A 24827-nucleotide genomic window follows, 5' to 3' on the forward strand; every position below is an offset into this window, starting at 1 on the left:
TAGACCAGCCATTACCAAGCAGTTGTTCGACGTTCACGTGTGAATGCTTCCTCAAAATAATTTGTGACCTGCCCCTGAGACTCCCCGAATCGTATCTGAAGTTCTTCGACGATCTCGCCCTCCGCACCGGAAATGATATGGGCTCACAAGCGAGAGTATTGACGCATCTGGAACAGCGGAAGCGGTCACTCATCCAAATGGGGATCGAAGCTCTCCCAGTCGACTTCTCGACTCGGTCTGTCCCCGTCGCAGTGTACAAAGAAAATGATGATTTCAAGACCTTCGTCTATCACAACAATTCGTGGCTCCCGGTGAACCTATTCGGGGATCGGATGGAAAAAACAGCTGATGTGAGAAATTTCTACATCTCTTACGGACGCTACATGCTGTACCAGGATGCTACGACGAAGGAGATCTCGTTCGTCAATATGGGCAGAAGATACATCGGAGTCTTCGCTGAGAGGGCCGTCGTGGAGCGAGACGCTTTACAGCTCTTCGCCAGAGAGGACAATGTGTTCGTGATCAGTCAATGCCCCCAGTACCGACATTGCCCTCCATACCGCAAAATTCGCGTCTGGCACAAAATGAAATTCAGAACACTGTGCTTCGGCCCCATCGAGGGCGAATTTCTAGATTTCGATGTCAAGAACAGAATCTTGTGCTTCCAGCACAGCTCTCGAGGCTTCTCGTTGATGAAAGTGGAGGGGGATCGAGCTGGCATTGTCGCGCGGATCGACGTCGGAGACAAAATAAGTAGCTTGTATTTCCTGGACGGGAGACTTCACATCTGGAGAACGAACAAGAGCTCATATCTATGCTCGACTTATAGATTGGCGGATGGCGGGAACTTGACGGATCACGTGATCAGTGAGGTCTACGATAAGGAGAAAGATAAATCCACGTTGCTCGGAATGCACCGTAGAGTCTGTGCGGGCACTCTGTTTGAAATCGGTAACAATGCCCTCCCTTTACCCAAAGGCGCGAAGCGTCTCAGTGTTTGTCTCGACTCAAAATTTCGAGCCTTGTCTGAACTCCCCCTCCTCCCCGATAGAGCCGAATACCCACCGAGAGTCGAGGGGAATCAGGAGCTGGTTTTCGTGAAACCCGCTCATCCCTTACATTTGGATCCTACGGAATGATTCCGTGGCTCATTCCGAGCGAGACGTATGAGTAGGAAAGTATCTGCTCATGAAATGATGATTCTACCGTACATATTTTTGAGTACATCCAGCTATTATGATTGAGCCGCGCGAGGCTATCCACGTAACAAGGATTCCTGGGACTCGAAGGTTCCATGTGTGTCCTGATGAGGTTGACCTCCATAAATTATGACATGACTAAATAAATAGGATTCGACTTTGTGACGCTTCAAGACGTTTCCTCATTCCCTTCCACAGAGGGCCAAGGTGCTGCGGCCTGAATGACGAACGAGCTCGCTGAAACGAACATCCATTCTGATGAACCATCTTTGCCGGCGCCAGCGTGTCCGTTCCAGTTAGGCTATATGGCAGTTACTCCCATTTGCTTCTCGGCGGATGAACAGGGTGGTGTTGCTCCGGGAAGGTTCGCAGTTTCCGACGAAGACCTGTCCTTCGAATCATTACTTGTCCGCTAGAGACGGTCCTTCAAAGAAAACAGTGGCGGTTAGAAGATAATCACGGAGGGCTTCCAATTGTAGGTCCGACTCAGCCGTGAGGGGAAAGATACGGTTCGTGGTTCCCAACTCATCATATCAATCACGTCGCTCCATGTCGAGAATCTGAGTGAGCTCCCGGCCTCTCTGCTCGATTCCCGCCCCGAAATCCAGTCCTGAGAGACGTCCGAAAATTCGAGGATCGAGGGACGGAGAGTCGGATTCGGGTATAAGCTGCCGCGAACTAGGGGCATGTTGGAGCTCATGGAGGCTAGTCTGGAGCCGCCTTCGCCAACCTACAAGGTCCATGTGGAGCACCGGAAACTTACAGGACCACTTTGGCGAAGATCACGAGGTCGGTTTTTCATTCAAGCCGCTCCTCGAAGAATGCCTTTCACGGGACAAGCTCATCGGATATATCCTCTCCAATGGCAGAACGAACGTTTACGCTCGTCTGTTTCGAACTGATTAGAGTCATGATCGTGCGAGTCGGGATCATGAGACCTACGAAGATGAGAAATTGGCATATGAGAGCGACCCGCCGGAGTTCTGTTCTCCTCCCGGCAAAACTGTTGGAAAGCGGCCGATTCGAACGAGGTCCGAAGCACGCCGAGGAGTCAAAGAACTCCTGGAACAGTCCAGCGGCGATGCTAGCTGATCTGACGTTCCACGATTCAAATGTGGTGTTGCTAGGATGCATCGTTCCCTGACAAACGTCGACAAATTGAGTTTCCAATAATACGAGAAAATAATATTCTGGAAGGGGAATGTTCAGCTCGTAAACGTTCCATCAGGATGAGCGCGACGGCTAATAGGCTGTCTGGTTGGCATTGGTTCACAATCAGCCACGGCGACTGGGCTACGATCGTGAGGGTAGGGCTTGTGAATAGAAATGCGGTGCATCCTACACCCGAGAAAGGTATTTGTCTCCTGAAACCATGACATCATCTGTAGGGCACGTTTTATTTATGTGGCGACGTCAGTGCTTGCGCAAGTCTTCCCTGACATGTCCTCACCATGGCCTCCGGACTCCATTCCCAACCAGTGCGCAAGCGTGTTGCGTCGGTCTGATGCGTGCAGGCAAGAGCCCCAAGTGAGAAGAGCGTCAAGACGAAACTAGACGGTGACCTCCACGATGGCGGATCCTACAGTAAGCCCACAGAAACTTGACCCGGTCGCGCGAATCCGGGCACTCGTCGAAGAGCGATTCGATGAAAGCTCCTCGAAGATCCTAATCCAGACACTCGATGGACACCAGATTCTGTTGGATAAAAGTTTGAGGGATCAGTGCTCTGCTCTCAGCGAGTGGGATGCATCGGAAGGCGTTCCATTCGAAACGGGGTCTACTGAGACCGTGATCCTCCGTTTGATCGGAGTCAGTCGGGGTGAGCCGTATCCGAAAGATTTCGCGCAAATTATTGAGCTCTTATCCCTCGCGTTTAAACTCGGGATCGACCGTGTCGTCAAGGAGTGTGTTGAACTTTTCATGGAACCTCAAAATGGAAGACCATTGTTAGGCCAGGCGCTGCCAGTCTGTTGTTCCGAGCACCCATGTGAGCAGTTCATGAAGGCTATTCTGGAGTTGCCTCTGCGGACCTACGAAGTCTATGAGGAGCACTTCGAGAACTTTCTGCACCACTGCGGCGAAGATCGGAGTAAGCCGGAAAATGTCCTCAAACATTTCGAAGCAGTTCAGCAGAGTGCTATCGACCTGGAAATTGAACCTCTCCCGGTGAGCTTGACAGCTCGATCGGTACCGGTCGGCCTCTTCAGAGAGGCGGAGGAAATTAAATCATTCGTCTACTACGATAACCTATGGCAGCCAGTCAACGTATTCGGAAAGCTCAAGATCGATTGGGACGACATGAAGAGCTTCTACCTCTCTCACGGTAGCTATTTACTTTATCACTCGGCAAGCGCCAACGAGATCGTTTTTATCGCCTTAACCTCTAAACGAAGTCGGGCAGTCGTGCATAGGAACGCGTTTCAGCTCCTGTCCAAGGAGGACAACGTGTTCGTGCTCAACGAAGAGGGTGGCACGCGGAAAATACGCGTTTGGTTAAACTTCGTGTTCCATACGGTGTATGCCGGAAAATTGAAAGGAGAAATCTACGACTACGATTGCAAGAGTAAAGTGCTGTGCTTCCAGAGGAACTCTCACAGCTTCTCGTTGATGAAAGTGGACGGACTCCAATGTGGCCTGATCTCGCACGTTGAAGTCGATGGAGCGATACAGAGCATGTATTTCCTAGACGGCAAGCTCAACCTTTGGAGAGCGGAAGACAACAATTATATACGATCTACCTATTCGATGAACGTCGACGCCATCTCTGACGAAGAGGTAGCGAAAGAAGTCTACGATAAGAGGAAAACGAAATACTCGCTGGATGGAATGCGTCGGAAAGTCTGCTCCGGGACGCTTTTCGAAACTGGATGCAAAGAAATCCCTCTCCCTGTAGGCGCGGAACGTCTGAGTGTTTGTCTTGCAACTAACTGTATTTCCCTGTCCGAACTATACCTGCTGCCCGGCCCAGTCTCGATTCCTCAAAAAATCGAGGCATGCATCGAGACGATCGGAGGAGTGGGCTCAACAGGCGGAACTCCCTTCTCCGGAAGACGTTTGGCTCAAGCGTTCCGGAGCATTCGGAGGTCCTAGCAGAACTGTGCCTTTAGGAATCGGACAGATTGGAACGCGTTGAAGAAATGTTTCAGCAGAAGACGACCTGCTGATGGAATCGTGATTGTACTCCGTGGATCTTTATCATGATTCCCTACCATATCCTGCGGGGTAGAGTTCCCAAACAATCAATATCTATGCCTCGCTAGCTTTCTCCCTTGCAAAAATTTCCTCCACTAAGAGAATTTGTGAAGCTTGTTCGAAGAGGAGCAAGGACCGCGCATGATCTGCTCATTGAATGATGATTGTACTCAACCGATATCCATTATGATTATTTCATCTCCGAATGAATGAAAAAGCACTATGTATGTGACGTGAACTTTTTTGAATTTCAATGTACCTCTCTATGAGGGGAATTCACCCCCTGAACATAATTTAAATAAACATGACCAAAATTTGTGAGGTCCCGGGCGAATCCCATGGAATTCCTGCAGCGAATCTTCAGTCTATTTCCCGCGTCCAGATCTCGGAGGAGGAGCTTCCCGAATAAGTTCAAAACACTACATTCTATGAACGTTGCATCGATATCGTTCGTTTCCTATGAGTACAATCGATCGAGTTCCAACGATCCATGAGCAGTCTCCGGTGTCTTTTCTGGATTCGATTGTGTTCTACTAATCGATCTATTGTAATTAGTACGAATCGATTGTGTATCTCTCATTCAGATAGAGCTCGCGAAGCCTGATCCGATGTCTCTGTGCATGTCCGTAAGTGAATTCTGGGAAGTTATCCCCGAATCGAAGTTCCTCCCTCTAGTCTGATGAGAGATTGAAACGAATATATGCGGACCCCCATCGATGAATCGACTCCGAGTTCCTGTAGTTCCAGATAAACCGCCCCTGAATATGTATCCTAACATGCGTGACATAATTATGTCACGGATCCGCTCCACTTCCCGCCTTTGCCGCCTTCGCATTTGAAGGAGTTCCTGCTCCTGGCCGGTGAACGAGCCTCCCGAGGGCCAAAATCCTTTTATCCCTACAATCAAAATCTCAGCTAGAGAAAGCAACATAGTCGGTATTTCTACCTCCGCCGATAGCCCAATAGAGGATTTTGGGTCAACATGGTGTGTAAAGACGAGGCCGAATAGTAAATCACTATTGGTTTTATTCCTGTCGTGTGCTCTCTCCTGTCCTCGTCAAGGAAACATGCTCCTCCGCGAAAAACGGTGCTGAGTACAGCGCTCTCAGCGGACGGCATTTAGATTCTCATGCAAAGCTCACCTAGAGCCCTGCACTCACCCGGATTGAGCGTTTGCAAGTAGATATCTGCCTGCGCGACTGATATGCCATCATCTGAGAGTAGGAATATTTCTCCTCCTCGTGATCTCATCGAAGAGCAATTCTTGAAAAAACTCGCGTATTCAAAGCTCGCTTGATATTCTTCCAAATCGTCCGACCTCAAGTCGAAACACCTTCTGCGGACCAGGCTCTGTGACAACCCCTGGTCGATCTTGTAGAAGATCGTCAGTGTGTGTCCATGGGTCACAGCACAAACGAGATTGTCCACTCTGAATATCTCCGGGATACCGAGGACTACTCCATTGAGTTTCGACACGAAGAATGCTTGGGATCCTTGCCGCCACACCAGCCGTTTATACTCAGGGTTGAAATCTATGAAGGATATCTCTGAGTGCTCGACAGTATGAATCGGGACGAATCTTTCGTCGTCCACCCACATCATGATCGTACTCCTCAGGGGGGATCGCTCGGTTACGACAGCGAAGACGGAATGTGCTCTGGCGACAAAGCTTGTGCATTTTTCGAGGATCACTTCGGTGTCTCCATCACGATCGAGATGTTTCCTACAAACGCTGTTCCACATCTTGAACAGCAAGTAGGACCCGTACCGGAGGTAGAAATCGTTTACTTTCGTTCTCTTGAGGTCGAAATACTTGCCGAAAATATCCACCTTCTCCCAAGTGTTGTGATGGAAAACCGCCGTGTAGATACTCTCTCCACGATTTATCACGGCTGCCGGGACGGATTGCGAATCGAACGATATCGGTAGGGGTTCGAGCCCTAGACTCTCGAATCGCCGCCGGGTTTCCGTAATTAAGCCGATCGCTTTCGCTTCAATCGCTTCATCTCTCCAACACAGTCTTGAGAGGCGATGTAGAAGGTCGTCGTAGATACTCGCTTTCCGCAGCGGGCTTCTCACTAGCCGGGTGAACACGAATAAAGCAGCATCGATTGGGCATCCAGGGGGGAAGAGCTCCGAGCAGGTGTCTCTTCCGCGGAACAGCTCAACAAAGTATTTTTCGCTGTCTTCCTCCAAGCCTAGCTGTTCCGCGACCGAGATGAGCTGTAGGAGTTCACGTGGGTCTTTAGGATAGAACTGGCACATGTGCGCATGGAGGAACGAGCTCAAGCTTTCGATGGGCGCTCTCACTGTCAGGAGCGGGGGTCCGTCCGGGGATCGAGCTCTCAGCACGGGAGAAGCTTCCCATATGAGGCGGTTCAGGCAAAACGGTATTCCTTCCGAGCTTCTAACGGAAAACTTCATTGATTCGCCCATGTCAGTCTCGATATGGTCCCGATCGACGTTCCCGATCATCGAAAGCGGTCTCGTTCCAGGGACAGGTTGGAGATGCTCTGAGCCAAGCTAGAGAACAGGGAGTCTAGGTGCCTCTGATTCACGAGCATCATCCGATTGGGATGTGATGTCGCAACGAGGTTCTTTATCTTCGCTCCGCCATCGCATATGCCCCGAAGATGTCACTCGCATCTCGATTGAGCTGATTAGAAAAGTTAGACATAGAAAAGACGATCCAAAGCCACCAACATTATCGCAACTGCAAAAAAACTCGATCGAGACGATTGCACCCATCCCGAGAAATTCGATCGATGTAATCCATACCGTTCACAGACATCGTTAAAAGTGTTGATATTCTCTATAAAACTTCAGCGCTGGCGAGGCTTCGCCATCCGCCCTCGGGGAGGTTCAATGCGGAGCCAGCACCCATCCTTTCTTGTATCACCGTCAAAACAGCAGAGTTCTCAGGGATGGAGATAGCCGTGGGAAATGAGCACGATCCAGATAACTCTGCCGGCGACTCACACCTCGATCCTGACTCATCGCGCTAAGGGCAACGGCTCACGGCGGCTGCCCATGAGAGGAGACTGGGCTGGGGACCTCGATATCATTTCTTCGAAAGCTCGAGATCGAGGATGCCCTCCCGTTTCTTGGACGAGATACAAGCCTAGATGGACGGATTCGTCATCGGATGCTGGACAGCTTGTCTTCAGTCTCTCGCAGAAGTCTCGAGCTGTCATACATTGACAGTCCTATCGTCGCGCTGGCTGATATGTCAAACATCCCTCCGATCCCGTATGGGCCGCTCCATGAGCATTTCACTCCGGCCGACGAAGAGATCGACAGAATGGGATTTTCTAGACCGGCGGCTAGAAACACGACGTCGAATACTGATCGTTAGTCTATCCCGCAGAAAAGTCGCCGACCAAAGCGGAGCTCGGATCTTCCGACTCAAAAGTTAGCGCCAGACTGGTACAGCTGTGTCGTCTGCTGTGTCACTACGGTGTTGACGATTGACGACTCTAGAGAGCTCCTGGACCTGCGGTGAAAGCGCATCAGGAAAACATTGGAACACTCGGTGTCGGTCCCGAATGCGCTCTCTGAAAGAAAATATATTTGCAGCGTTCGCTCTCGGATAGAATGGCACAGGAGAACAAGGAAGAGGCAGATGTTGTCAAGGAGACGAAAAACGATGTCCAGGCGAAAAACCCGGAGAAAGCGCGGCGCGGGAGTGCATTCAAGGCAAGTATTTGAGTTCCGCAGATCTACCTGATGATACATTGTCTCGACTCCGACCTCACAGAGGATGGATGACAATTTTCGTCGTCAAAACTGATGATCCGCTTCTTTTCGCACAGATCGTCGTTCGACGGATGCCCCCGTCCATGACTGAGACTGATTTTCTGAACCAGTTCTCTCCATTACCTGAACATGACTCTTACTATTTCGCTGATGCCGACGGCAGGTTGGTAGACTTTGGAATAATCTTCTTAGATGCATCGCAAGCAGGGGTTCGATGGCGAGCAAGCGAATACTTGGAGGAAGAAGTGCTGAGGAGTCTCACGCTTTGTTCCAGCATGGGTGGAAATAGTTTCTCCCGTGCCTACATCGCGCTCCGCTCGCACCAAGACGTTCTAGAATTCAGGGACAAGTGGGACGATTATGTCTGTCTGGACGAGAGGGGTCAGGAGTACCCGCTAGTCGTCGAGTTCGCACCGTTCCAGAAGATGCCGCGCAAGAAACCGAAGAAGGCTGACAGCAAATGCGGCACCCTCGAGAATGGTACGGTCCAGGCCACGGGTTTGAATCTAACTCAGCGAATCGCTCTTTCCTCCTAGCGGGATACGCTTCGTCAAAGGAATCAGGGTCATTCTAAGATCTCATGGATATGGAGACTCCAATGTGTAATGAGATTATCAGTCCAGGTGCTATGCTTGACGTCTTTTTGAGAGTTTGTATATCCCCTCCCTGACTTTTCGGGGTTTCTTTTCAAAGATCCTGAATACCTTGAATTCCTCGAAACCATGGACCTCGAAGAGGGAATCGAATTGCCCTCCATGGAAACCACAGTAGAGGAACTTGAGAGACGAGACCGTGAGCTGAGAGCGAACAATGGAGTTCCTAACGTTCTCACACCTCTAATTGAATTCGTACTCGCTAAGAAAATGGAGAAGCTCCGACTGCGAGAGGAGAAGAGGGAAGAGAAAAAGCGAAAAAGAGAGATGGAAAGGAAGAAATCCCGAGACGAGAAACGTAGGCCGAAGAGGGTTTTCACGGCAGCCAAGGTACCTTTTCCTCATTCTTCTCATGGCGGGGAAACCTTTCGATGCATGCAAGGAATGGGGAATTTTGAAGACTCGATCGAAACGCTCGGATGATAGAATATACTGCCTTCTAGGGGGTTCTTATGTATAATCCGTCTCTCGATGCGTATGATGATCCTGCTAGAATGTTCTACCACTTTTTTAGATAAACAAAGATGGGGTCATCCGCGAGGAATCCGAAGAGGAGACAGTTCTGTCGGAGGAAGAATCTCGCTCGGAAAGCTTGAAGAAAAGCAAGCCCAGGGCACCGAAAGCTCTACCGAAGGCTTCGAAGAACAAGCAAAATCGCGAAAGGTGAGAAAAACCAATCTAGGATCCATCCCCGAATAATTTATTCTTTCTTGAAGTATACGGATATTTGACGGAAGCACTTCTCAGTATTACGAGCAGTCGAAACTTCTATCATTCGCTCTCATCAGGACCCTTGAGGAGGAGCCGGGTTTCTCGGGCAGACAGAGACCTGGTCGATTGTCTCAAGAAAGGGAAGACAATATCCGATCTGCAAAATATTCAGAAGAAGAGCCGAGAGCTCCGAGGAAGTCCGCTAGGTGAGTTCAGGGTCCTCTCCTGATCGAAAACCACGCGCTAAATTGTAGGAATTCTCGGAACTACTCGCTTCGAGAAGTCAGAGTCCCGAATGAATATTGAACTCTCTCTCCCAGAGCTCATGAATCCGGGGACGTCTTCGAGGAAGACAGGCCAGGACCTTCAAGCCGACGCGAGAGAAGGGGGCCGAGAAACGCTGAAAGACACAAAAATAGCAATTCGTTCTCGGAATCTTCGTCGAAAGAACTTGCCAGCTCTTCGCACGAGGCCCCCGAGTCGAGACCTTCGGACGCGGTTGCTAGCAAGGCAGAACGATCGGAGCGCAAGGACAAGCAGAGCAGGAAGGAGCGGCCGGCAGAGAAGAAACCTCGACCGGCTCGAAAAGACGAGAGGCAGCAGCCAAAGAAGGAAACGCAGCAACCGTAAGCCATGGAGTGAATGGCCAGGAGATTGTACATGTCAGAAGGTGTGAATTTTTCTGTGTTATTCGTTGCGTCTCTGAGAACCTCATTCCCCTCTTCGATAGGAAAGCCCAGTCCAAGCGATACTCGGACATCCGACCCGGCGCGCAAGAAAGACAGCACCAGGCTTCGGATGAGAGCAAGGACTCTTCACATCAGTCTGAGGGTGAGAAATCTCTGAACTTGGTTCCATCCAAGGCCCGGAATCATCGGCAGGACCAACGGAGTTCCAAAGTGCGGAATAGGGTGAGTGAAGTCCCATCTCTTCGGATATATGTGGAGCTAGCTTCGAGAATTTTCGCAGAAGTAGGACTGATCGATGTTCTTCCGATCACGCATTCATATTTCAATTTCTCTCAAGGACCGACCAGCCCTGGAGATCTACCGCCCCGGCCAGCGGAAAAAACAGGACAGCTCCGAGGACCGGAGCGCGCCTGATGCTGAATAAACAAATTGTTGATCGTTACATTTTCAAAGAGCATTTCCGCCTGTTCCTGTCGTGCTTTGTCGGGCGGAGGCTATCAAGGGAAAATATTTCAGATCAATCAGTTTCTCCGAATTGAATACCCACATCCAAGCTGGAAAAAAATCCCGACAACCGACTGCCGCGACAATACTTCAAACCCCATATCAACACCGCAGTAAACTATGAGGGCAGCTCTCTATGCGAGAGATGGGAATGATCTGCATCTCAGGTTTCGGTCAACTGTTTGAAGGGGATCAGAGGGATAAAATCAAATATTGGGCCCCTCAGAACTCTATAGGCTGTACCACTGCCGCTGCAGGCTACGTCGGAGTGCAGAGATGTGGAAGGCTTCCGGGAGATCTCGAACAGCCCGGGTTGACCGGGGAAAGGAGCGCGCAACCATAAGGAAGGTTTCGAGGATGAGAGACATGCCCGTCCATCAGAAAGCTGATTCCATTACCGCATAGCCCACAGGCGGCGGGCGCAAACAATTTAAAAGACTCAACGACCGCGACCCTTCGATACAGGTTCCGCCCCTTCCGGGGAAAATGGGCAGTGGATCCTCAGGAAGCCTCCCGGAGGGATATTGGGGTATTGGTGCGCTCAGCTTTCGTCAGCTTCTCATCGGCATCGGTAAAAATTCAGAGGTAGCAGCAGAGCCACTACCGTGAAGAGGACGTGAAACGCCTTCGGAATGGCCATTCGTAGGACTCGAGCATCGTCATTATCTCTTTAAACTCATCAGCTCGTACTTTTAGGTCTCATTATCACTGGTGAAGTCGAAATCTTCACCGAAGTTGGGAAAATATCTTCTTCTGAGTTTCGAAAGAGGTGGATGCGGAATTGCGTTGCTAGCCATTGGGCCGTTACGCGCGCTCTGGAAATTCGAAAATGGACAAGTTTCGTCACATTTTTTGTGAAATACTAGGCCAACCTTTTTAAAGACGTTTCACGTCAAAATGGTAAGATAAGATCGACGCGAAGCCGCCACAACAACACATCTGTATCCTACCGGTTCCCTGGACCGGATTAGAGCTTCGGTGCAGTGATTGGGATAAGAAGGCTCCAAAGCATCGGACGAAATTGTTTTTCGGAAAATGATTATTATCATAATATTTTCGAAACGCCTAGTGTCGATTTCGCCGGCTTTAGGGAAGGTTGGCGACTTGTAACCATCATGGTCTTCCGTTCAGTTCGAAGCAGACGACGCTTCCGAAGGATTGTTCGCACACGCACACGGTGTGTAGCGCCTAAAGTCCGTCGCTACAGCGAATCGGCGAGTGAAGAAGGAAGGGGCGTACCATGCTGAGGTCCACAACGAGGTTGACTGCAGCAGCGTTCACCCCGCGATTCCTCAGCTCGACGCAGAATCACGTGGCATTAAGCAGGGCCAGCATTAGTTTCGCTCGTTATCTCAGTGAGAGAAGCAACGGGGAATTAGAATCACAGCGAAGGATCAGTCGAGTTCAAGTAGTCCGTCGACCAACCCAGTCCTGCCGGTTTTATTCCACGGAAAGGTTCGTGGCTCAAACTGACTGGGAGAATTCTTCGAGACGGTCTTTTAAAAAAATCTCGGGTGCCTGACTGTGAAATAAACACTCTTGGACCGTTGAGGGACCGGTCTGTAGTTCGGTGCAGGAACCAAGCGGCGTTTTTCTTGCAGGGGACAGATGGCTACAGCAGAAACTCTCAGTTTCCTCAAGACCAACGTTCGGATCGAGGATGGTCTCAGCGCCGACTACGACTGTGTAGTGATTGTCGGTACCTCTTTGTGCCCGAAATCGTTGGGCAAGGCTGAAATCTACGCCGCTGCTCTTGGAGCGATCGAGAAGACTGACGAGTCGTTCGAAAAAACACTGACCTTCATCCACGTCGATGGAGCCCGCGTCGTGTATTCCCCCACCGGACCTCTCAACAGAGATCAAGACGACATCCGAGTTTTCTCTGACGCGGCGATCAAGGGCGTGAAGAGAGCCTTGTCTGCCGGCGCGAAGAAACCCCTAGTCGTTCTCCCGAAAACTATCGAGCCCTTCACGGATTTCAATGTTGACGCCGCCGTGGTTCTGGGAGCTCTGGAAGCGATCTATGTTCCTCTGGAAATCCGCGAGGACGTCCCTGAAAAGAAGAGGAAAGTCGAACGCCTTGGTTTCCTCAACTTCGGCGGCGACGCTAAACGTTTCCAGTATCTCCTGAGTCTAGAAAGCGGACGTCTCGCGTGCCGAGACATCGGGGGTTCCGACCCCGAACGCATGGCCGCCCCGAAAGTCGAGGAATACGTAAAGGAACTTTTCGCCGATTCTCCCGTGACGGTGCGAGTTATTTCCGACCGGGAGCAACTCGAGGCGAACTACCCGTGTCTCGCCGCCGTAGACAGATGCGCGAGACACGTGGATAGACATGGAGCCCGTATGATTTTTCTCGAGTACTCCGAAGGTACTCCGGAGCAGTGTCTCGCATTCGTGGGCAAGGGAGTCACTTACGATACCGGAGGCGCTGACATCAAAGTCGGGGGTATCATGGCCGGCATGCACAGAGACAAATGTGGAGCTGCTGCCGTCGCTGGAATATTCCAGACCCTGGCTCTCACAAAACCGAGGAATATCAAAGTTATTGGCGCGATGTGCATGGTCAGGAACTCAGTGGGATCGGACGCGTACGTAGCCGACGAGATCATCACCTCGAGAGCTGGACTCCGACTCCGTGTGGTGAACACCGACGCCGAAGGCCGACTGGCAATGGCTGACGCTCTGGCGGAGATGAAGGAACGCGTCATCGCCGACGGACTCGAAGGCAAAGCCCATCTGTTCACTATCGCGACTCTGACCGGACACGCGCGCTCTGCTGTGGGCCCACCTTTCTCCATAAGCTTGGACAACGGGCCCGCCTGTCGCCAGGAAGCGTCCCGGAAGTTGCGGGCCGCAGGCGATGAGATCGGTGACCTTTTGGAAATATCCACGGTCCGAAGAGAGGATTACGATGCCGCGAACAGCACCTCCGAGTACGAGGACTTGCTCCAATTTGTTCGGAAAAAGGGCGCTCCCCGGGGACATCAACTGGCGGCCGCTTTCTTGATTCGAGTCTCGGGATTAGACAAGCACGGCAAGGACAGCTCGAAGCCCTTAGCTTACACTCACCTGGACATTGCCGCAGCGACGGGAGAGTTCCCGGGCACTCCGACGGGATCCCCCATTGCTGCTCTCGTCCAGAGATTCATATATCCGAGAATTTGACGCGATCGAGGCGTTTCTGAACTCAATGCCGATCGGTGACCGCACATTGTTGTACCATGAGCCGACCCGAATAAATAAAGCATCCTATCACTACCTCTGAATTAGATTCAGATTCATTCCTCGTCCAGCATGCTCTCTAGCCGGTGGTCGCTCCGGCTTAGTAATGGAGCTCATATTCGCCGAAATCTCCGAACTTGTTTCGGAGGAGGCAGCTTGTCAACGGAGAGCATGAAGGTGCCCATCACTCTATCCCACGCTCGAGGTCTGCAATTTCTGGGAAGTGGATATTCCCCCATGGGATTATGATCTGAGAAACTTCAGAGAACTACCGAATATGGAGCGCTCGACTCCCCGAAGAAGTCTCATCGTCAGAGGAGCCACGATCTCGTTCCACTGCTGTCCATTTTTCGAGCTCCTTCGCAGCCCGGTTGTCGAGGCAAATGCGTTCATCGCTCCGCACAATAATTGTGTCGACGACAGACGACAACAACAACGCAAGACACCGGCGCGTGAAACGACTCAACTGAGAACACCAACAGGCCACCGCGGTGAGTGGGTCGGCAATGTATTCATTCAGGCTGGACCTCGTTCTGGACTACGGAGCGGTGCTGTCTCCGCCTAGCATGGGGCATCCGGTGTTAGCGGGAGAGTTCTCAGACACCTGATTCTGACGCTCCTCTCAGTTCGAATAAGCAGCATACGGAATGTTCGGTCAATTCTTTCTAGCAGGAGCACAATAAACGATAGGATAAGCAATCCACCATTACCGAGCTCAAACCGAAGTCTGCACGGTCAAAAACCGCGAGAAGAAACGTCCATGAAGTGAGAGTCGGATTTGTCAAAAAGGAATGAGTCATCGCTTGTTATCACTCGATTGCTCGAGTATCGGAGCCTGTCAATGTTTGCTGAGGGGAATGAGTCCGAATTCCCCGCAGTGTAGAATCGATTGATTCTGGCAGGGCTTATTGAGGACCATGGATCCGCCAGAATTATTATCGATGTCTGGGAGATGCCAAACTTTGACCGATAAATCCCCGTTGAGACAGGGGGCTATATCTTCCGCTGATTGTGCTGGATAGACACTCCGTGAATCACCGATAGTTCGGCTGAGCGTGAGCCGACGCTAAGCTTGCCGGTGAGCTCCTCCCGGCCGGCTTTAAAATACAGCTCAAGTAGTCTAGTATTGTCACTTGGAGTCCGAGCGTTGTCGTCTCAAACAGCCGGTAGGTTCTCTCCATGATATTGAAACTGAGGGATGGAACATGGAGGAGTCTTCCTGTCCCTCAGGAAGGCTCCCCCAATAAATTCCTTCGTCATCGGAGTTTCGAAGTGGAAGGGAGGGATCCTCCGTGAATCTCTATGCTACCCGACAGCTCCTCCAAACATTTCCGGGGGCTTGACGGAACCACCCGGTGGGATGTGCCGAAGTCCCGATTCACAGCAATCTCACTCTTGAATCCGGTGGCACGATTCATGCTCAGAGTACCCGCGTAGATGTTCTTCCAAAGCAACAGCGTTTCTCTTATCGAACCTCCTAACTCGATCCTTCTCCTCCATAGATCCAGCATGGCAGCGAAAGAAACGCTGAATTTTCTGACGGCGAATGTCCGAGTAGAGGAGGTGATCACGAGCGATTACGACTGCCTCGTCATAGTCGGAACTTCTCTATCACCGAAGTCTCTGGGTAAAGCCGAAGCTTTCGCAGCCAGTCTCGAAGCCGCCAAGAAAAATGACAAGTCTTTCGACGAGCAACGCACAGTGATCACAGTGAACGACACCAGAGTCGTATACTCGCCCACCGGACCCATCAACCGAGATCAGGACGATATCCGAGCGTTCTCGAGCGCAGCGATCAGCGGTGTGAAAAGAGCGCTCTCCGCCGGAGCCAAGAAGCCCCTCGTCGCCCTACCGAAAGCGTTCGAACCCTTCACGGACTTCAACGTTGATGCCGCTGTCGTACTGGGTGCTCTGGAAGCTATCTATGTGCCTTTGGAAATCCGCGAGGACGTTCCGGACAAGAAAAGGAAAGTCGACCGGCTCGGTTTCGTCAACTTCCACGGCGACGGAAAACGGTTCCAATATCTCCTCAACTTGGAGTCGGGACGCATCGCTTGCCGGGACATCGGCGGTTCCGATCCCGAGCGCATGGCTCCTCCAAGAGTCGAAGAGTACGTTCAGGAACTTTTCGCCAATTCCCCCGTGAGTGTGAAAGTCGTCTCCAACCGAGAACAGCTCGAGGCAAATTACCCATGCTTCGCTGCCGTGGACAGGTGCGCGAGCCACGTGAAGCGACACAGCGCCCGAATGATTCTACTCGAGTACTCCGAAGGTACTCCCGAGCAATGCCTCGCATTCGTTGGCAAGGGGGTCACTTACGACACCGGAGGCGCCGACATCAAGGCCGGAGGCCACATGGCCGGAATGCACAGGGACAAATGCGGGTCTGCCGCCGTCGCCGGAATCTTCCAAACCCTTGCGGTGACGAAGCCGAAAAACATCAAAGTTATCGGCGCAATGTGCATGGTCAGGAACTCCGTGGGTTCTGACGCGTACGTTTCCGACGAACTCATCACGTCGAGAGCCGGTGTTCGAATCCGGGTCGGGAACACCGATGCCGAGGGTCGCATGGCGATGGTCGACGCCTTGGCCGAGATGAAGGAACGAATCGTCACCGAAGGACTCCAGGAAAAAGCGCATTTGTTCACTATCGCAACGCTGACGGGTCACGCCTGCATCGCCGTCGGGGAGCCTTTCAGTATCACGCTAGACAACGGACCTGCCCGGAGCGTTCAAGCATCCCAGAAGCTCCAAGCTGCCGGCGACCAGATCGGTGATCTCTTCGAGATTTCCACGCTGCGTAAGGAGGACTACGATTTCATCGTCGGTAAATCCGAGTACGAAGACATCCTCCAATGCAACAACGCTGCCTCCTCATGCACGCCCCGCGGGCATCAGTTCCCTGCCGCGTTCCTCATCCGAGTCAGTGGGCTCGACAAGCACGGCAAAGACAGCTCTAAACCTCTGGCCTACTCTCATTTGGACATCGCCGCGTCGTCTGGGCCTTATCCTGGCGTTCCATCCGGCGCGCCGGTGGCGGCTCTCGCTCAGAAATACATCCTGCCACGCATCTGAATAGGCGGATTCTCGAACTCTCCGGCTGAATAGTCGGAGGTTGATATCTGCATCCAGGTCCGAGTCCCGCTGAGCCTCTGGAGCCCGAAAGACAATTTGAAGAACAGAGAATCTTCCGCGGACTCTCCAGTCGAGGAATTCTCCCAGTCTCGACGGGCTCTCGCTGATCTCGCCGCAGATGATGAGGGATGTCGACGATGTGTTTGCTTCTCTATGATTTATTCGAACAGATGCTACTGTTTCATATCTCGGAGAAACTTCAGCAAGTGAGCTCTGTTCAGAAGTCGAATCGACGCATCCGAATAAAGACGATAATATATTTTCATGGACTTCTCGCGGAGCTCGTTAGCCCCCGAGACCCTTCCTTCGGGACGAACCCTGATTCCTCTCACGCTGACATCTTCGCTCGAATAGGATAATGGTTATTGGTCATTATGGGCTTGAGATTTCTAATGTTTTCGTTGCAGAGCAATGAGAAACCTCGGCGTGGCTCCAAGGATGCTTAGACCGATATGTGGAGGTTCTGTGCTCATTGGGGTCATAAGTCGAGTTCGCAAATGGACAACAAAACTTTCACTTTATTGGAGACGTTCGTTGGTTCAACTATGAGGCGGAAGCGGTCAACTCAGAAATGTTCCGAAGAGAACAGTCGACGAGGTGTGAAAAAATTGCTATCGAGGGACGATACGTCATGAACATCTTGATTATCGAATATTGCAGATCAATTAAGTAGACTAGCTTTCCTTCCACACTTGGAGCTCACATCCGATTCGTTCGGGGATGTTCCATCATGGAGCATCAGGCACTCTTCTGACATTGAATATCCAATGCGAGCGCTAACGATTCAGAAAATCGAAGCTTGAGAAAATTGCATGGACTTGTTCAAAATATCTATAATAATCTTACAATTAGTTTTCGCAATCACCAGCGATTCTGCCGCATACACAGAAACATTCATGAACATATATGTATAACAGAGCGATGCAATCGAGCTCTTTTCTCGAGCTTTCCTGCGATAGTCGGAAGAGATCGAGGGAGTCGAGCATTCCGTTTGTTGCCGTGACCCTGAAGATTTGATTCACGAAGATCTGTCGGGAAATGAAACGGTCGAACAGTTGAACGAACAATACGGTTGACGAACGATATGTCACGAACACACAAGTCACCCTTGAGTCTCTTTTTTGCGGGCAGCACTTCATGAAGGAAGCTGAAACTTTCGATCGACTCCCAATTATTCCGCGTAGAATCTCAGATTCGGAATGGACAACCTCCGCTGTCCGAGTTTCTTTCTGGAGAGCCCAGGGACGGCCTATTCCTTGCATCGAAAACTGCACTCCCACGCTCTCTCGAAGATCTAAAGCGTCTCGTACTGAGAACGATCGTTCAAGAATGCTTCAAGAGGATCTTCTTCCACTAGAGACGCCCCAGGATCTCTCCTCTTCTTGGACTTCTTCTTCGTTTTCGATTTATCTGATTTTTCGCCCACATCGGACTGCTTGTCCTTCTCCTGGAACGAAACGAGGTATCAAATTGTTAGGCCCCCGCAAACCCATCCGACTTCTCCGTTGATTGAGGTGGTTCGTATGATGATCGAGTTACCTTCTTCGATTTTTTCGATGATCTCCTCTGATGCTTCTTTGATTTGTCTTCGTCTTCGATTGATATCACGGCTTCCGCTTCCGGATCACGATTCGGTGGTATGTTCTCGAAAGCTTTCTTTTCTAACTCATCCAGATCGTGAGGTTGCCATTCGGCTGGAGAGCTCGTACCTGCCGGAATCCACGGGTTCATTGGAGCTCAACGCATGGAAACCGAGAATTCTAAGGGCTTTCACATCGTCTGTAGAAATGCATAGGATCTTACCATCAGGTTCCTCCCTCTCCAGCTTGTGGATCTCTTCTTGCAACTCCGGACTCGCCCTGCTGTTCGTTTCAATAGCCTCTTGCTTGACATCCATTCGACGAGGCAAGTTTGTCGGCAACAAATCTTCGGGATCCAAGTCATCCTGGAAACCGCATACGAGAGGATTGCCGATCCTCCCCTCATCGTCGCTGTCGCTTTCAGCCTGGGTTTCCTTCGACGGGCTGTCGTCGTCCGTTCCCTCGAGGAACGCGTTCAGATCCCCTCCAGGGCCCCCACTGCCTACGACCTCAATGGCCTCGATCGCCTGATCGTCGCCGTTTCTAGCACTCTTTGAAGGCAATGACTTTTTCGCTTGTGGATGTTGACCTTTATTGAGGATCGTGTTGGCGATTTCCGGGGGCAAGGTGACATTTTTCGGCAGCTTCGACGGTAAGACACCCTGTCCTGTGATTTTTCCTGCCGATGCACCGGGCACCGCTGCAACTACGACGAGAACGAGCTGTGACACAAAATTGTCTTCGAGGTATTCGGTCAATGGGGATTCGATGGGGACCACAACTTACTGTTGGCACAACTTTCGGCAGCCTGACGTCTCTTCTGGCCAAGGCGGTCGACGAATAAATCATAATTGGCTTCGTCAGATTCAAGCAACAAGTCCAATTCCTCACAGGTGGCCTCGATCTCGCGCCGATTACGCTCCAGCTGACCAAGCAGAGCTTCTCGTTGTAGCTGCAGGAAATTGAGCTTAACTATAATCGATATGGAACTCGGAATTTCGGGAGTAATTCTGTCAGCGACCATCTCAAAAGCATTCCATCTTTCGTCTACCACCGATCCTTTCGAGGTCCCACCTACCTGTAGGAACGGAACGTTGAAAAATTTGTGCAAAAATCTCAATCCGAACCCATTGCTCATTGATGATTCTGCGTAGCGAACTGGAGCGCCAGAACGGCCAAGACTCTCGATGAAAAACTTGACTTGATCCTCACTCACGGCCCTGCGCATTTAGATTTCTCACTCAGATTACTTCCGGATTTCTCACATTCGAGGATCAGATTTTCTGCCGAGCGTCCGAGCGGATCATGACCGACCTGTGATGCTTCATGTCCAGATGATTAGCCAATACGAGCACCGGAATGTGTTCGGGAACTTTGCGGAGTTCACGTTGAATATAATCGAAGGTCCACTGTTTTGTCATGTCTAACATCATTATCACCCCGTTCGTACCCTGGAGTAGATCACAAATTATTTCTCGGCTCCGGAGGATGGTAAGAGCTGACCTTCGGATTATCATGGACCCGAGAGAAGGGAAGGGAAGCTGGTGGCGAGCCCCGTTCGGAGCAAGGAGTCCTAATCCGACTAACCTTGTAAACATCGATGAATTCAGCGTCCAGAGCGGTCTCTACTTCAGGCACGACTGTGGCGGTGGAACCGTTCAACTTCAATCCATCTAAGGGTCTTCGTTTCCGGCCTTTATCGACAACGTCCCAAATCTCGACCTGTCCGGAGGGAAATCAAAAGCGTGTGTTTTTGGGTCTCCGAGATGAATATGCTCCTCCCCGAGCCAGGACTCCCTATGTCATCCTCCCTCTCCGTGTGATGAGCTGCGTCTAGTCTAGATTGTCCGCCTTGATGCCGGCGGGATCAGATTTTCGTGAACGACTATCTGCCGACGTCGAAGCGCTACCCACGTCTGGCACCTAGAGACGAGTTGACGCGACACCTTTTCGATGCCGATCCCTCCCGGAACCCAGCCACTTTCAATAGAATGGATGTCGGTTCCTATCGCTCTAATTATCCCACAACTCACCTTAACGATATCGTCGGTGGCTTTATAACTCCATTGAATGTGGCACACTTGAATTTCTTCCGTCGGGGTGTACTCCGACTCGAATTTGGAGCCTTGCAGCCGTCGCCAGAGGCAGGTTTTTCCAACGTTTCGATCCCCCTTTATAACGATTTTCACTGGAAATGCAGAGATGCTCTTTTAGAGAGTGACATCCCTGGAGCTCCGCTAAAAATTCATCTATATGCCGTCGAGCATCTTGATAATCGCTTGGTGGAGACTTCTCCTTCTATTACTCACTGTTGTAATGTACCCCCTTGGAAAACATTTTCTGGAGGTTCCTGTCGATTGCCAAGGGTTGACCCGGTCGAGATGCGGTTTTCGGACTCGCTCCGTCTCCCCCAGCGGCATCGTTGGTGCTCACGAGTTTCTTGAGGGCAGTGAACATCTTCACGAGACGGTCGATTTGTCCCCTTCCGCTGTTTCAATCTGAATCATTGAGATCGTTAGGGAACGTTGACCGCCCTCTTTCCGAATGGATGACATTTTGGAACTCCGGAGGACCATACATTGGATGCTCTCCATCCAGCTCCGTTCCCCAACCTCGACAACCGCTATATCCGGAAGTGACTCACACCCTCGACAGGATACAATCCCGCGATAAATTTCGCAGTGGCATGCGTGATAATTTCACATGGTCGAGAGAATGGCGCGAAAAGTGAATCTAGAGCGGAAGACTTCGGAACTGGTCTGAAACCCTTACAGGAAGGGCCAGACCTGAAGTAAAAGCGGGTTCTCGATCTCAGACCGCAGCTGGCAGCCAGAGTTGGAAATGTCATCGTTTACCTCTTGAGCCCCCGCTAGTTCTATCTTTTCGATATCACGCCCTCACCCCGGGGGGAATCTAGCAAAGGCAACCAGGTCTCAGTGGCCGAGGACCCTCAAATTCACAGGCGAACAGCACCCAAAAGCTGAACCGCCGAGCCGATTACGAAAGTCCCGTTAGAAGCCAACGGAGTCGGGCCAACGGATTGGTGCGACCGTTCCCCTCCGCTTTCCTAGTCCCAAGCATGGATCCGCACATTCGTAATCCGGTGGAAAGCGCTGAGTTTGGAAGCTCCCAGTGTCTGATCTTTTTTTCTCCCTTACGAGGCATCACTGGTCAGTATTTGTCCGAAGGGGCTCACCTGCTGTCATCGGAGGAGCATCCACATGAATCCGACTCCCAAGAAACGCAAAACGAAGCCGCACTAACTTCGACTCTTAAAAAAAAATATTCCGAACTATTTGTACACTTAGGGAGCCTCTGGATTATCGGAACTGTATTCCGGAACCCAAATCCTCATGATAAACATCGACGGATTACAGGGATCCAGCCCCCTCTCATCTCGCCAAACAGCTGTGGGCTTGATCTTTCATCGTTCCGTCGTTTAAGTGAATCCATGGTCCGCCGAGGAATCGTGTCGGCTGCTGGGAAGCGCGGATCCATTCAAAGGAGGCAGACCCGCGCGGAACTGCTTTCGTATTCTCCCGATGCTCCGAGTGGAACCTAAACTTTTTCGGGCTGATCCACACAGCCAAGGTTCAACGTCCCGGGTACTGTTATTCACATTGCTTCCGAGGACGGATCCATAGAGCAAATGTACCCAGGAGGATCAAGGCCGAGTACCTGCATATTTTTCCGGTTCGATCCCTCCGAGTGGAACCTGAATATACTAAACTGATCGAGGTTTCTCAGAGGTTGAGGAATAGAAGCACTTCGATGGGCATGTCACTGGGTATGTTTATTGCGGGTATCGCGACCGGTTGACAGAGTCGCAGGGGGTTTATCGACTTGAGTTTAATTCTCTACATTTTGAACACCGACGAGCGAAAATTTACAACTCCATTGTTAGACTTCCTCGATCATGAAATGTACAGCAAGAGGATTGGCACAGGAGAGAGGGGCGTATTCAGCGCTGAAATTTCTCAGTAAAGCATGAAGGTAGGAGCATGGAAGAGACGATTTTCGTGGGTGAAGGGAGCAGACGAAGCAAGAACTTCGACTATACGGCATAAGGACTCCAAAGTCCCGCTCGATTGAGTACGTTTCTGCCAACAGCATGCTTGGATCGAGTTTCTTGCGAGCTCGACCGCCTCTGCTACATCTGAAATCTTCTCCGGCGAATCGCAGATCAGCCATAGAAGGGACCTCCATGAGGACCTACGAAGTGATCCACAGCGGCGAAGTGAGCTACGGGAGCTGCCCCGTAGTGTCCTCCGTAGTGACCGATTCCATACAAATGGGGACCATGAGCATGACCCACCAGCCCATGACCATATGGTGGTGGCTTCGCGTAAATCGGAGCTGCGAAGTGGGCGGCGCCGTGCAAACCATGGAATCCGTGGTGGCTCCCAGAAGGCGCTGTGGGACCGTTGGCACTGTGATAAGCGGCAGCAGCCGCATAGGACGTCTGTACAAGTAGGCGGGATCGTTACTCGAGTTGAATACAATCAGTTCAGGGGTTCATGCCCGAACATTTCCAACAAGCTCCCCCTAATGAAAAGTCTTTTCTTCTATGAAGCTTGCCGACTCCGAATCACGTCGCCATGCGGAAGAATTCCTCACCTTGGTTCCGGGTTCGTTGGTTTTGATCTGAGCGCGGAAACCGGCTTTATCAGCGACGTAGTGCACAGTCCGGTGACGACCGTCGATGTCACCGATATAGTACGAACCCACAACACCGTGCGGTCCTCCCGACTCCTTCCGGCCGTTCGCTGCTCCGTGACCATTTTTGATGTCGTAGGCGAAAGCATAGTTCCCGTGGTCCTTTGAAAACCGAGCCAAAGTTCAAAGTTAGGAGTCTCAGAGAGAAAACCGCTTAAGCTGACCCTCGGAGGCTCTTTTCGAGTAGAAAGGTTCAAGATCAAGAAGAGGAGATTATTCTGACAGCTTGGTCAGAAAAGGTAGGTGAACAGAACTCACGTCTTGCTTCCTGAAGGAAGTGGAGTGACCGAAACTCGCCTGGCATCGAACGAACACGGCTGACACAACGAGTGATGAGAAAACTAGAGTCTGCGGGATTATAAAAAATTATTCCCTGCTCTCGAATACGGCCGCCGGAGCGGAATGGAACTCGCAGCTCCATCTCTCAGGATCTAGGATCACATGCGACCTCAGATACTGGCGAATCGGAGAGAGCAACGAGGCTCAAGAGCAAACATCTCTCGATTGGTCCGAATCCTGCGCTCGGAGTCTACCCGAGACAGGCTTACAAGAAACCCGAGGTGATTTACCTTCATCTTGCTGCTCTGGTTCGGTGTCGCGGTCGAAGTGGATTCTGACTGGCGATTCCCGTGCTTCATATACAGCGCAGAAGAAAGCCTTCCAACGTGGGAATGCGGGGTTTTTAGCTTCTCCGCCACACTCGCCTTCTGGGCACTTGTGGCGACTTACGTGAAAATCGTTGTAATAGAGCAAGTTGTCCACAACTAGACCTCCCGGGCATTTTTGTCCCGGTGCACAAAATCAACATCGTCGGGGAATTCACTGAACAAGATTCGAGCAAAACAAAAATGCATCGCGAGACGGGATCACCTTGTTGAAATTGGGAAAAGCCACCCGTGGGAGCCGAATTCCCTCCCTATGTCGAGGGATTTCTCAGAAACTTCGCGAGCAGAAAATTGATCGTCTGGAATATTCCGAATTCCCCGAGGAAAATTGCTGGTATTCCGAAAGTGTGACTCGAATAATTTTGCGGAAAAGACGGTCGGAGCAATTCACTGCGATTTGGCCAGATATCGTCGCATTCGAACGGGGTGTTGTTACTGCGATGAGAAGCTAGGTGGTTATCGAGCCTAGATTCCGAATTCAATCTGCTACGCAATCCGACAGCGCAACTGAATATGCATGATTTCGGTGAGAGCCGGGCTCCCGACCGGCCTCTCACCTCCGAGCAATCCACCGATAAAATCATCTGTAGACCCTGTCTATTCGGCAAACGATCTGTAGAAGTCGAGAGCGGTGAGATATGACAGTGAGATATGACGTAATCGTTCTCTACGCCGCTGTGCTGTCGTCGTCCTGGGCTGGTGAGAGCGCTTTTCTTGAACTAGAAGTTTCACCGAGAGAAATCATTCTTCTCCATTCGGCGACGTCTCCTGGAACTGAGTAGAGAAGGAGGCTCGACCTCTG

The 24827-nt window shown here is 51.2% G+C and overlaps 5 protein-coding genes across 6 annotated transcripts; 3 read left to right on the forward strand and 2 right to left on the reverse strand.

The window, feature by feature from the left end:
• The first annotated feature begins 7985 nt into the window (after positions 1-7985).
• On the forward strand, positions 7986-10624 carry LOC100906049 (UPF3 regulator of nonsense mediated mRNA decay). The gene is made up of 9 exons (XM_003740003.1): positions 7986-8087; positions 8204-8310; positions 8422-8627; positions 8841-9130; positions 9315-9359; positions 9548-9717; positions 9832-10137; positions 10242-10422; positions 10538-10624. Exons 1-9 carry the CDS (start codon positions 7986-7988, stop codon positions 10622-10624), a joined length of 1494 nt encoding a protein of 497 aa, XP_003740051.1.
• Positions 10625-11917: 1293 nt separating this feature from the next.
• Positions 11918-13968, forward strand: LOC100903066 (putative aminopeptidase W07G4.4). Its single transcript, XM_003739983.2, has 2 exons — positions 11918-12159; positions 12306-13968. The coding sequence occupies exons 1-2, from the start codon at positions 11945-11947 to the stop codon at positions 13870-13872; spliced, it is 1782 nt and encodes a 593-aa protein (XP_003740031.1). The 5' UTR covers positions 11918-11944; the 3' UTR covers positions 13873-13968.
• A 395-nt stretch (positions 13969-14363) lies between these two features.
• LOC108863701 (putative aminopeptidase W07G4.4) lies at positions 14364-17329 on the forward strand. Of its 2 annotated transcripts, none has more exons than XM_018638188.1 (2): positions 14364-14420; positions 15432-17329. In XM_018638188.1, the coding sequence occupies exon 2, from the start codon at positions 15439-15441 to the stop codon at positions 17002-17004; it is 1566 nt and encodes a 521-aa protein (XP_018493704.1). In that variant the 5' UTR covers positions 14364-14420; positions 15432-15438; the 3' UTR covers positions 17005-17329. The 2 variants fall into 2 exon arrangements, with proteins under 2 accessions (XP_018493704.1, XP_018493705.1); XM_018638189.1 differs by lacking the exon at positions 14364-14420 and adding an exon at positions 15064-15095.
• Positions 17330-18358: 1029 nt separating this feature from the next.
• On the reverse strand, positions 18359-21959 carry LOC100906194 (rab-like protein 6). The gene is made up of 10 exons (XM_018638176.1): positions 21841-21959; positions 20954-21142; positions 20678-20832; positions 20232-20366; positions 19959-20095; positions 19723-19864; positions 19431-19596; positions 18868-19350; positions 18604-18773; positions 18359-18511 (listed from the first exon to the last, which is right to left on the reverse strand). The coding sequence occupies exons 2-10, from the start codon at positions 21099-21101 to the stop codon at positions 18359-18361; spliced, it is 1689 nt and encodes a 562-aa protein (XP_018493692.1). The 5' UTR covers positions 21102-21142; positions 21841-21959.
• An 868-nt stretch (positions 21960-22827) lies between these two features.
• Positions 22828-23935, reverse strand: LOC100906340 (adult-specific rigid cuticular protein 15.7-like). The gene is made up of 4 exons (XM_003740005.1): positions 23930-23935; positions 23619-23708; positions 23262-23462; positions 22828-23106 (listed from the first exon to the last, which is right to left on the reverse strand). Exons 1-4 carry the CDS (start codon positions 23933-23935, stop codon positions 22828-22830), a joined length of 576 nt encoding a protein of 191 aa, XP_003740053.1.
• Between the last annotated feature and the right edge of the window lie 892 nt (positions 23936-24827).

The sequence above is a fragment of the Galendromus occidentalis genome, unplaced genomic scaffold, assembly GCF_000255335.2.
Source record: "Galendromus occidentalis unplaced genomic scaffold, Mocc_1.1 scf7180000076694, whole genome shotgun sequence".
Lineage (NCBI taxonomy): Eukaryota > Metazoa > Arthropoda > Arachnida > Mesostigmata > Phytoseiidae > Galendromus > Galendromus occidentalis.

Bases quoted from the DNA above. Each gene is read 5' to 3' on its own strand.
- LOC100906049 (XM_003740003.1), top strand. From the start codon at position 7,986: ATGGCACAGGAGAACAAGGAAGAGGCAGATGTTGTCAAGGAGACGAAA. The intron at 8,628-8,840 runs GTACGGTCCAGG...TTCTTTTCAAAG, and splicing joins ATGCGGCACCCTCGAGAATG to ATCCTGAATACCTTGAATTC. The intron at 9,360-9,547 runs GTTCTGTCGGAG...AGCACTTCTCAG, and splicing joins AGGAATCCGAAGAGGAGACA to TATTACGAGCAGTCGAAACT.
- LOC100903066 (XM_003739983.2), top strand. From the start codon at position 11,945: ATGCTGAGGTCCACAACGAGGTTGACTGCAGCAGCGTTCACCCCGCGA. The intron at 12,160-12,305 runs GTTCGTGGCTCA...TTTTTCTTGCAG, and splicing joins CGGTTTTATTCCACGGAAAG to GGGACAGATGGCTACAGCAG.
- LOC108863701 (XM_018638188.1), top strand. From the start codon at position 15,439: ATGGCAGCGAAAGAAACGCTGAATTTTCTGACGGCGAATGTCCGAGTA.
- LOC100906194 (XM_018638176.1), bottom strand. From the start codon at position 21,101: ATGTTCACTGCCCTCAAGAAACTCGTGAGCACCAACGATGCCGCTGGG. The intron at 19,351-19,430 runs GTAAGTTGTGGT...TTCTCGTCGTAG, and splicing joins TGCCGAAAGTTGTGCCAACA to TTGCAGCGGTGCCCGGTGCA. The intron at 18,512-18,603 runs GTAACTCGATCA...GTTTCGTTCCAG, and splicing joins CATCGAAAAAATCGAAGAAG to GAGAAGGACAAGCAGTCCGA.
- LOC100906340 (XM_003740005.1), bottom strand. The intron at 23,463-23,618 runs GTGAGTTCTGTT...CGGTTTTCAAAG, and splicing joins CTTCCTTCAGGAAGCAAGAC to GACCACGGGAACTATGCTTT. The intron at 23,107-23,261 runs GTGAGGAATTCT...CTACTTGTACAG, and splicing joins CCAACGAACCCGGAACCAAG to ACGTCCTATGCGGCTGCTGC.